The sequence below is a fragment of the Cynara cardunculus genome, assembly GCF_001531365.2.
Source record: "Cynara cardunculus var. scolymus isolate 2C chromosome LG 1, CcrdV1, whole genome shotgun sequence".
Classification (NCBI taxonomy): Eukaryota; Viridiplantae; Streptophyta; class Magnoliopsida; order Asterales; family Asteraceae; genus Cynara; species Cynara cardunculus.
The window spans coordinates 7,196,446-7,208,681 of NC_037528.1; the positions used below are offsets into that span (position 1 = coordinate 7,196,446).

At 32.1% G+C, this 12,236-nt stretch overlaps 2 protein-coding genes across 2 annotated transcripts; both read right to left on the reverse strand.

The window, feature by feature from the left end:
- Positions 1 to 1,660: 1,660 nt before the first annotated feature.
- On the reverse strand, positions 1,661 to 2,280 carry LOC112529046 (RING-H2 finger protein ATL70-like). The gene has a single exon (XM_025140127.1). It carries the CDS (start codon positions 2,262 to 2,264, stop codon positions 1,806 to 1,808), a length of 459 nt encoding a protein of 152 aa, XP_024995895.1. The 5' UTR covers positions 2,265 to 2,280; the 3' UTR covers positions 1,661 to 1,805.
- A 9,195-nt stretch (positions 2,281 to 11,475) lies between these two features.
- LOC112514598 (17.3 kDa class I heat shock protein) lies at positions 11,476 to 12,236 on the reverse strand. Its single transcript, XM_025121167.1, has one exon. The coding sequence runs from the start codon at positions 12,166 to 12,168 to the stop codon at positions 11,695 to 11,697; it is 474 nt and encodes a 157-aa protein (XP_024976935.1). The 5' UTR covers positions 12,169 to 12,236; the 3' UTR covers positions 11,476 to 11,694.

Sequence of the window (12,236 nt, forward strand, 5' to 3'; positions counted from 1 at the left end):
TATCGATATATTTTTGTCAAATTTTTATGATATCTTCAAACATATATTTTATTCAAAAATAAAAACATCATCGTTTTCTCAAAATCACATAAAACCATATTATAACATTGACTGAGATAAAGAATAAAATGAAATATTAAAATCACGATGTATCTCGCTGCATTGCGCGAGTACGCTTCTAGTATAAAATAATGTATTTAAGAACAATATTCATTATTATCAGATATATATTTTCAAAACTTAAAGAACATAAATAAACGAAAAAAATATTAATCTAAAATAATAATTACCAAGAATAACAAACAAATTATGGTATAAAATTACCAAATATTTTTTTTAGTATGACTGAAAACATGTTTAATACATGTATTTATAAAATATTAGAAAAGTATTCGCACAATACAACGAGACATATCTCGAATTTAATGTTCTATTTTATTCTTTGTCTCTGTCGATGTTATAATACGATTTTATGTGTTTTTAAGAAAATAATAATGATTTTATTTTTGAATAAAATATAAATTTAAAGATATCGTAAAAATTTGAAAAAAATATATTAATGTTAATATCAAACCAACTATTTAAAAGTTTTCATGTTTTATGTAATTTCTTTAATTTATTTTTTTATCATAATTTAATTTAAGTTTAATAATGAAATAATTTATTTTTGGTTCAATAATCTAACATTTTACAAATATAATAATTAAGTATTCTGTTAGAGCTCAATGATTATCCTAATTATATTTTAGATCTTTTATATTTAAAATGAGAAGTTTATCCTGTATTTGATTGTGCTTATCTGCAGTTAGTTACACGAATTCAGATATAGAGCTTTAATACGTTGTACTTACGCACAATTTACTTTTGTAATCTTGAGTTTTAAGTAATATGCATTAATAAACAGTACTTTACGCATACAAAATGATTTTTAAGAATTATTGTCAAATACTTTATAATATAGTATAGATATTTTGATTATTAATTAAATATTAAGCTTTCAGTTAAAGACAAATCACATAAACTGGAGTAGCCAACTTAAGTATTGTATATTTGATCATCAAAACTATGTTCTTCCCATAAACAATTCTGAAAAACAAATGCTTACGTTTCGTACAAGTTGCCCACTGGTTCTACACGTCGGAATCTTTTTCACACATACATACACACACACACACACATATATATATATATATATATATATACACATATATATATATATATATTATATCACTATATAAAATGGAGGTTCAATGATAACACCGTAATTTTATGAAAACGTGAAAATACCCGTATTACATGTGATAATACATATGAGCGGACCTGGTGGTGTGTGGACGACTTGACTTGTGGCCTAGGATGCATCGTCTGCGTCTTAGTATCACATATGATGGATTATAGTACGAGAACACCCTTATTACATGAGATAATGAGGAGGCTAGTGGTGTGCAGGTGAGATCATCCGTGGCTCTAATTTAGTATCACATGTGGATCATTTATAGGTGATGGACATGGACTATAAAATACACGTAATTGATTATAGTAAAAGAGTGTTTTAGCGTTCTTTTACGGTTGCTCCCTACAAAAAAAAAAAAACAAAATTTTATATTTTGGAAAAAATTAAAAAGAATTAATTTGAAGGAGAAGAATAAGTGCATAATAACCATAACAATAATTTGCTTTTTCATTATATAAATACCGAATTAAATAAGCTGCATACATACTTATATGTATAATCTAAGTGTACGTATATATGAAGTTTCACATACACGTTTTGCATCGAATTTGTTGATGATCACAAAATGAGTTCAAGTCAACTCCGGTGGTGTCGGCAATGGCGAGTTCCGACACACCGGACAGGTAGGATGAACCTTCAACCACTTATCTATACACTTCACATGAAACAAGTGGCCGCATTTTGGCATTAACCGGATGACGTTCGCCGGATTATAATCCGCCAAACAAATAGAGCAGCCGGAGCCATAATTAACGGCCTCAGAGTAAAGAAACGTAGGGAAAGTGGAGAGGACATCATCGTCGAAACCTTGATGGAGTGCTCTCATACAGCGGTTGTCGTCGGAGTCGGAGTCCGTGGGCGGCGGTGGCGATTGAGAGCTCATCCTACGCTTGCAGAGGTAAGAAGTGTAGCAGATGGTGAATATGAAGAAGATGACGAGGAAGGAGAATCCAAGATCGTAGCCGATGCTGCCACGGCTAGTTCCGGTGGTACTGTAGGATGGTTCTCCGGCGTCCACTGTGGCGTTCATGTTCCCTCTTCTCAACTCTCACGAGAAAGTGGAGTTGAACGAAGCTTTCATTGCCTTTGTAATTTATTTTTATCGATTATAAAAATAATATATTTTCTTGAAAGAGAATAAAATATAAAAAATGGCTAAACTTTCATCGATTTCGAATTTTCTTTTCTTTTAAAATATATATAAATAATGAAATTGACAATTTCCGTTTATAAATCGACGAATAGCAACGTCGCCGACGATAATGTATAATATATGTATGCATATTTTATATTTATTACAATATTATTTTATATATGAAATTAGATGCAAAAGACCCTAATCTAAGTTCAACAATGCTACATGCGTTCTTTTTATATTTATATTACTAGCAATGTATCCGTATAATGTATCAGGTAAGTAAAATTGAAATGGAACAAGAATCACCAGAAGATTATAAAATAATGATAAACTAGTTCTTTCATTTGAATTTTACAATTCAAACAAAAAGTAAAAAAGGAAGGTAAATGGTATTGGGGGCAGAACATCAATAGAGTTATAAATTTTAGTCTCTTATGAAGACATAAAGGGTCAAAAGTTTTTGAAGAATTCAAAACATGCATACAATGCTTGTATATTGTGCTTGTAAAAATGGATGTTGAAGAAAAAAAAAGAAAAATTTATACCAAATAGGAGCTTTTGAGACTATTGTAGAAGAAAAGGGAGTATAGGACTCCATTTTTGGTTGTGCTGAAAAATCAGTGTATTAATAAGTTGTACACCATGCATACAATCTTGTAGTTAAGAGATTTTTTATTTTGTGCTGTAAAAGCTCAATGCATTAAAACTTGTATTTAAGACTTTGGTTTAAATGTTTATTAATGTAGTATAGATAATCAAGTTAATTCATACATTGAGAATTAAAAGAATTAGGTTTTGCTAATGTTGATATGTGTGAGGAAAAAATTTAGAGGTAAAAATGCATTTAACAATACATATATATACACACACACACACACACTTAACCCATCCAAAATTAGATGAAGTATTCTGTGTGAAGGAGAATTAATGTGAGAAGCATAAGAAGAGTTTTGGACTCTTGATTACCTTTAATTTCAAACTCACTCATGAATCACACTTGATACGAGAATTGATCCGGTAAATCTCATTCTAATGTGCATTCAATTGTAGAGATCCTTTTGTTTAACTTTTCTGCTCATCGGAACCCAACCTTCTAAATTACACACACACACACACAGATATATATATATATATATATATATATAAAGAGAGAGCCAGAGAGGTTCATATGAGAATAATAACTAAATATTAAATAAGAAAACTCTCGAATCATATACAAGTTTATATTAAAATCACATATAATTTGAACTATTTTTATATTTTTTATTTAGTTACCCGTTTTTGTGTAATGAGCCGTTTACTAAACACTTATTCGGTAAGTCCTTATTGATAAATTTTAACACTATCATTTACTTACCGGGTAATATTTTAATCAACCAAAACGACATCGTATGCAACAATTTACCTGGTAAGCGCTTATCGTGGTAAGAGTCGTCGTCCTCACTTATCGGGTAAGACGCTTGGTCCTTGTCTCGCTCTTATTAGGTAAGATTGTTGATCCTTATTATATTCATCCGGTAAGATAATTAGATAAGCGTTTGGTAAACGGCCCGAAATATATTTAAACGTGGTGATGATGAACTATCCCTTTGATGTGGTTGTCAAGTTGTAGGTGAGAATCTATATTAATTATCAAAGTCAATTGTTTGGCCACTTTGTATGTTAAATTTAGATATAACATAGAAATATAGATTAAGGCAGCATGTTTCATTTCATTGCAATTTAAACCAATTTGTTAAATTATGATTTTCATGTCTTAAATCAAACCAAATCATAATAAATGGAGATTGGTACAAAACCCTAATTCATGACCTTGATCCCAATATATAATAAAAAAGAAATATTAATTCTTTTTGCCAATAATCCTAAGTTGAATATTATATAAAAAAAGTAATTAATACATTTATACATATGTTTTTATAATTAATATGAGAATAATAAAGACATACACTAGGTTGGATAAGGATGTATAGTAAAAATAAATTTAAAAGAAAAGAAAAATAATAATAAATATCAATTTGACAACTTCGGTTTGACTTTCTGAACTAGTTTTGTTGATAACGACTAACTGAGGCATTTTATTGGAGGAATTTCTCCATTTTAATTGTCGATACTTTTAAGGATTAAAGTATTAAACAGACACCCATTCGTGATTCACAAGAGTCAATCCAAACTATACAGATTTGTTAAATCATCAAAATTTTCAAGATTTGTTAATTAAAATCTCGATGAGAACATGGATGAGCTGGGACCTGGTGCTATGATAAGACGACAATTAAATAAGCCTTGGTGTTGAGTTAGGCGTCGTTTGGTTGTTTTCCGTTAAGTCTTGTATGGATTAAGTTGATAAATTGATGCCCGGTTGTTGACTTGTTGTGCTCAACAAAAAAATTGAATGACAAAATACTTATCGTACTCTTCAATCTATATTGGATTAAAACTAGTTGTCTACTCGTGCAATGCGGCGAGATGGAAAAATATTTTTCAAGTACAAAAAGCTATAGCAAGTTCAATTCAAATACCCTCTCGTCACATACCGCCTCATTTTTCTCACTCACACACCTCCCCCATTGGACGAGGGGTAAAGATATAATACATCAAAATTTTCTCATTTTGTATATCCATGGTAGGATGGAGCTTCTATCTATCAAGCTGCAAATCAACCAAACAGAAATCAACTGTAGTTGCTTAATTATCGATCCATATGATATGTTTTCTGTTTTCTAAATTCTAGAAGCATTTGAAACAGCTTCACTGAATATAAGAAAAAGTGAAAGCAAACAAATAACCAATAGGTAAATTGGTGCTTTCCCTGTTCCATAACAACATCATTCTCACATCTTTACCAACATCATCTTCGAAACATTACAAACAAAGCTTTCATCATAGCTAAAATATGTATCTTGGTAGTGGTACAAAAAAACATTGCATCATTACCATCAAATTAGGACCAAAACAACACCACTAAAAAAATTGGGTTTACACCAGCAAAAAGAAAGCTATACATCTAACCTAACCGCAACGATTGTTCCTGATGCAAAACAAGTGTAGCATCCTTTAGCTTCAAATCAAATCTTTTGTTTCATCAATTTTCAGCACCCAAAAATAATCAGAATCGTCATCTGAAGTAAAGGATAATCACTTCTAAAGCAAGGTCAACTATCACTTTAGGTCATAAATTAAAAAACAAATACTCTAAAAAAGAGAAGCAAAAAGGATTTTCTTTTTCAACTGTTTCCTAGAATCTTTCAAGAAAACTTTTAGTATAAAAACAAGCTATTGTGTAAGCGGAAAAATTTCAAGTAATAAATAATTTACCTTCATTATTATTATTTTCATTTTTTTTATTATTATAAAACACACACACGTACTTATATATACATATATGTTAAATAAATATAGAAATTAAAAGAAGTTTAAAAATTGGACTAAAGATGAAAGAAAAAGTCAAGACATGGATGAAAATTGTAAATTTGTGATAGTTAAAGGGGTGTGTAAGGTGTTAACAGGTCCAAACCAAAAGGACTTGTTATGTAAATATGCCATTTTCTGATTTTTGAAAGGGATGGAACGATGCCAACTTTGAGGCTTCTTATTGACTCGTTCAGTCAACCAATAAGCCAAAAAAAATCAGGGATATATAGACAACGTTTCCCTCTACAGTTTTCGTTCAAATCTTTTGAAATTTCGTTGAGAATCGAGAGAGAAATCGGAGTTCGAAAGTCCCCATCCGAAATCTTCGTTTTTCGTCGATTAGTGGTAAAATACTCAACTAAAATTCATGTTCTTTATATGGTTAGCTTCGTTTTTTTAGTCCTCTATAGAACCCTAGTAGTCTCACATTCCAGATTTGGTGTTTTATGGTTTGATTTTGAAGTTTAAAGTTTAGTTCGGTTTAATTTAAAACTAAAACTTTAAATGAGTAAATGGAACCTATTTCTTAATGAAAATTCGTGTTCTTTATGTCAAAGTGTTGGTAAAAATATTACCAAGAGTTTGGTGCAAAAAAAATGAGGAAAAAACGTCAAGAAACGAGCTATTTTCGAGGTTGAAAAGTTTCAATTTGCAGCATGGCTGCTGTCATGGCCTGGGTGACGGGCTGGGTCGACCAGACCCAATAACCGCGTCCTCCTACCTTAAGAAAAAATAGCGCATACCTAGCCTACGGGCTGAGGGCAAGGCTTAAACCCGTGACCTCAGCCAAGAAGCGTCGAGCGTTAACCAGTAGGCTAGGTATGCGTTTTGTTATTTATTATGCACTGATATTGTTATTATACACTAAATGCTTAAGTTTCAGAAATTAGCATTTAGTCTCTTCAATTTCTAGAAATAATTTTCTCCATAATAATTTTATGAGACTTTCATTAAGTTTGTTTGTATTTTGTAAAATGCAAATTTTGACCTCATTTCGATTATTTATCTTGTTTAGTTACCAAAATGACCCTATAAATGAAAAATCGGTATTTTAGCAATACTTTGCATATTTGCTTCCAAAATTTACCGAAATAACAATATATCTTGGGGATTGGTCTATGAGCTTCATTTTTTTATATTATATTATTATTTTTATAAATATACCAAAATGCCTCTAAAATTAAAGAATGTGTATTTTGAGAAATACGTGACCATTTTGTTTTATAAAAATACCGTCAAGGTTGAAATTTACTACTTTAACTATGTAATTATTTGGGGATAATTAGAATGAATCATTTAAATAATTCGATGATTTTTTTATGAGATTAAAGCGTAGCTCTTGAGTTTATATTTTATATATATATATATATATATATATCTATCGTCTAGACATTTATTTTATAAAAGATGATTTTATGGAGTTATAAAATAAATAATTGACTATACGAAGTGTTACTCGAGTTGTAAATTTATTAGGACGCTTTTAACTCGAAATATGTAATTATTAACATGTCTATCATATAATAGATAACTTAATAATCACGTTTRTGATRTCGTTTTAAKATATATAGCTAGACGATACACCTTATGTCGGAACTCACGGTTCCTATAATTTTAATTGATGTGAGGAACGGTTAAGCATAGTTGACCAAGGTTGACCCTAGTCGACGTAGTTGATCGTAAGTTGACTTTTATGTTAGCCTTTGGGAGAAATTAATCATTTATATGCTATTCGCTATTATAAATTGTAGGTTACCAGGCAGCGACATTAGTTAAGCAATCTACGTTATCAGGTGAGTCTTCATTAGATTTCACTGGGATGCATACCTAAGTACAAATTTATTTTTGCATGATAGGAATTGTTGATGATGTGTACGTATGCATGATATTTCAATTACATACATGTTATGATATATTTTACATGTATGCTATTTTGTGAATGGTCACATGCTATGTGTTTAATCAGTTTTCGAATAACTCCAGTATGATATTCCATATTAAAGTTTTATGATTTAATGGTGGACATTTGACCAGTAAGTCATGACCAGTATAAAACACGACCCAGATAAGTGGGTGATCAAATACGATTGACATATCAACCAGGGAGTGTTTGTGACTAAATGACCCATACCCGACTAAACATTATATGAGATCTCTTATTTTCAGTGTTTTAAATATATATATATATATATATATATATATATATATATTTAAAACTGTAACTTTTATTGTAGAGCATGCATATATGCCATAAATATATGTCAAGATATGATTTTATTCACGCAAACCATGAACTCACTGAGCTTTATAAGCTGACTATAATATGCATCTCAGGGCCAGGTAGTTCGAGGTTGGATAAGGGCAAAGGGCACGCTTAGAGAGTTGCTAATTATCATCTTATTTTTAGTCTTTCGTCTAGCAGCATTATGTCGATCTTTTGTAACTTAACCTGGTATGAGGTGAGTTAGAACTTAAGTTAATTTTTGGTTGATTCAAAGACTTCCGCTGTAAACAGTTCAAACGGTTTTATTTTAGCCGTTTTTTGAAGTATTTATTTAAGAATTTGTTTCAGATTACGTAATAAAAAAAATGAGGGTGTTACAATCATAAACAACAACCTTAAGCTATTGTATGGGCGGAAAAAGAGTTCTAAAAACCCTATCAGTTGGCCAAAACAGATGTCTTATAACATCATAAACAACCACCTTTTTTTTATCTAAAAAAGATGATTCTAGCACACTTTGAATATCTTTGTGTTTAGAAGGCAGATTGATTGTTGAACTACCCAAGTTTATTGCATAAATGTTTGTTTAGGTACTTCAGTTTGAGCTTATTGTGACATTGGGGCAAGTATTAAACATGTAACAGTTTTTTCTTGACTATATAAACTAATAAGTTTTCTTAAACATATAACTATGTGAACTGAAAAGTCTTAAATTACATTAAAAAGCATGTAAAGAAAACAATTTGGTGGGATTTTTATTTAGATGATGGAAGTGAAAAACCTACTCAGTATGGTAGGTGATGACATGGTCTAGACCATGGAAGTGAGAAAACTGCTCAATCTGTAGTTTTGGAACAAAAAAATAAAAGTGAGTGGATTTTTATCAAACAGATGGTGGGCATTTAAAAACAGATAGTTAAAAATCAAATGAAACCAAACCAAATATTGAATTCAAATTCAAAATAGAAGATATAATCTTACCATGATTAAATCCAAAACTTCATCTAATTAGTTCAAAACCAAATTCAATCTAACCTAAATTCAAATAAAACCAAAAACCGAAAGATGGATAGGGAAATTTGACCAATGATGAAAGCTTACCTGAATGTCGTCAACAGAGATAAAAATGGAGATAGAAGCTTACTTGAATGTCAGCATACAAAGATGAAGGGTTGCCTGAATGCCTTGATTCGTCTTCAAGATGAATATAAGGGATATATCGTCTATGAAATCATCACTGAGAACCCAATATCAAAACAAATTTCTAAATAAACTTTAGACATCCAAGGAAGGAGCAAAGCAACATTTTAGCTCTCAAGCCTGAAGGCGAAAGCTCTTAGACGACCATTCGAATGTCTGCGTTCCCAAGCCTTAAGATTATCATCACCAGTATCAAAAAATAAATCAAAACCAGAACTTCACAAAAAATTCGAAATCTCTCACCCAGAAATCATCAGCAACTCGAAAAGAGAAGATTGAGTGAGAGTGGAAGAGAAGAAAACCCTAACCTTATGAGAGCAAAGATGGAGAATCATATAAGGAGAAGATTGAGTAGAGTAGAAGAATTGAACTGAAGAGCACCTGTAATGTTTCGGAGGAAGAATTGAAGAACAACTATGTTGTCATGGAGAAAGAACGAGTTTAGTTTAAGGAAAACAAAAAAATCAAATCGAATTGTGAAACCTAAATTCAAACCAAACAAAGAAAAAAAACAAACACACCGGTGTAGGAGAACTGTGAACTCGCATTGAAAATTATTAAGCCAACCTGAATTCAAACCAAAACCAAATTCGAACCAGAAACCTAAATTCAAATAAACCAAAAACCTAAATTGGAAGTCAAATTAAAACCTTTCTTGAATGTGTTCAAGACGGAGAAATTGGAAATGGATGTTGAATTTTGAGGGTCACCGAGAGGTATTAGACGATCCAGGGTTTAAGATCTATGAATCGCCACAGTTCCATACATTGGGAGGAGCAGTAGAAATTGAGAGGGTAAGGCGTGAAGTTCTTGGAAAGATAAGTAAAGGGCCAGACATTGATTAGTTTTACATCAAGCTTAACTTATAATGTTGTTTATAGGAATTTTAACTCTATACATTGATAAACAATACTTTATAAAATTGTTTTTAAGACTTATAAAATTTGGTTTATAAGATAGTGTGTGTGTGTATATATGTTTATATATATATATATATATATATATATATGGTTTAATCAAACGAGAACTAATTAGTTTGTGGTAACCGTAAGATACAATCTCAACTATAAATCAATAGATAAATTAGAAAATTTATAATTTTGAATTAAAATTTGAATGCAAAAACATTTTAGGTATTTTCGCTCCGTCTCCCGTCCCTCATCCTCTGTCATCCGTTCTCCAACCTCCGGTGATACCACAGTGGTATCACAATGCATTTTATATGTACTTGGGTATCACATTGAAGTCATTTGTGTGGTCGATCGAAAATGTAATACAATGGTATCACAATGCATTTTATATGTGCTTGGATATTACACTGCCTTTTGTTTAAGAGAGTCAATTTTTTAGCATCGCAATGGTATCACCGAAAGACGGTGGCCAAAGGAAGGGGGGACGGAAAGAGAAAAGAGGAAAGAAAATACCTAAAATATTTTTGCATCGAAATTTTAACTTACAATTACAAAAATTATAAATTTCCTAATTTATTTATTGATTTGTGATCGAAATAGAACTGAGCATATTTAACGGAGGAATCTAAGTTGCAATGAAATGATTTATGGTCTGAGCATACGAATTCAAACGCCGGTTAAACGGATCATAAAACCCAAAAGTTTCTTAAGAGTAGCCATCCCAATCTGATCTCTATTCCCATTGTTGTTCTCGTCTAATGAAGGGAATCAGACCAAAAACAAAATCAAGAGATGAAGATTTCTCATGATTTCTTTGGTTTCCTCATGCATTTTGAGATTTGCCTTCGGAGTTGGTAATTTTACACTCTAAGAAATTTCATAATCACTTCACCTAAACCTTTTACTATCATCCAATTTCTGTTTACAACTAAAATATGAGTAGGTATCCTAAAAGTGCTCAGTCCATAACTGTTCTTAGTTCATCTTGGTATTTTATTTTTCTTCATAAAGATGAGGATTGGGAAGACGGTAGGATTGAACCAAGAAAATTCCAACGCAATTGTTTTTGGATGATCGATTGATTCATTGACCTGCCAAGGCCTTTTAGGGCATTCTCTTTTCTTGCGATGACACGCCACCCAACAACTAGTAGAAATCAAGATACGATCCAACACCCTGGTGTGGTGCTCGAAAGAAACCCAAACCCCGATCTCAATTTATAATCGAAGTAAACTCTGCAAAAATCAATTGGGTTCACTCGTAGATTTCCACGTCGAGGATCACCACTCGCATTAAGGACTTCTAGATGCACTTTAGTGCATCAACTTTCTAATGAGTAGAAAAGAATAGCTAATCAACAAATGGAAGATTCATGTTTACATAAGCAAGCTAAATTTATATGATCAAACCTTGGTACAGCTCACACGCCAAATCATTGCATTGGATGTTATCAAACAACATATTAACAGACGACACCAGGCGTTACGCCGAACACTTTGCAGACAAACCCAACATGACTCTACATTACGCTTATTACGTCCGAAACACAAGACACACATAAGAAGTAGAAATTCTAACCAGAAATTTGAACCGATTTCACATCAGGTTTCTTCACTTCCTCTTTTGGTACAGTAATCGTAAGCACTCCATTCTCCATTGAAGCCTTCACCTGCTCCAATTTCGCATTCTCTGGCAACCTGAACCTCCTCGTGAACTTCCCACTACTGCGTTCCACTCTGTGCCATGTATCATTCTTATCTTCTTTCTCAACATTCCTCTCACCGCTGATCTGCAAGATCCTGTCGTCTTCAACCTCCACCTTCACTTCTTCCTTCTTGATCCCAGGAAGATCAGCCTTGAAAACGTGCGCTTCAGGGGTTTCCTTCCAATCCACACGGGTGTTCACCAAAGCAGAGGTTTCCCTCGAAAAATTAGATCCAGATGGAATTGGAAAGGGGAAGTCCTTGAAAGGGTCCCAGATATCCATGGCAAATGGGTCGAAGATGCTGCTTCGTCGGCCACCAAAGAAGCTCGGGATGATCGACATCTTTCCTCTGCAAATGAATATAAACGATGTAATCTTCTATCTTGGCGATGGAAGAGTGGGAGCATTGA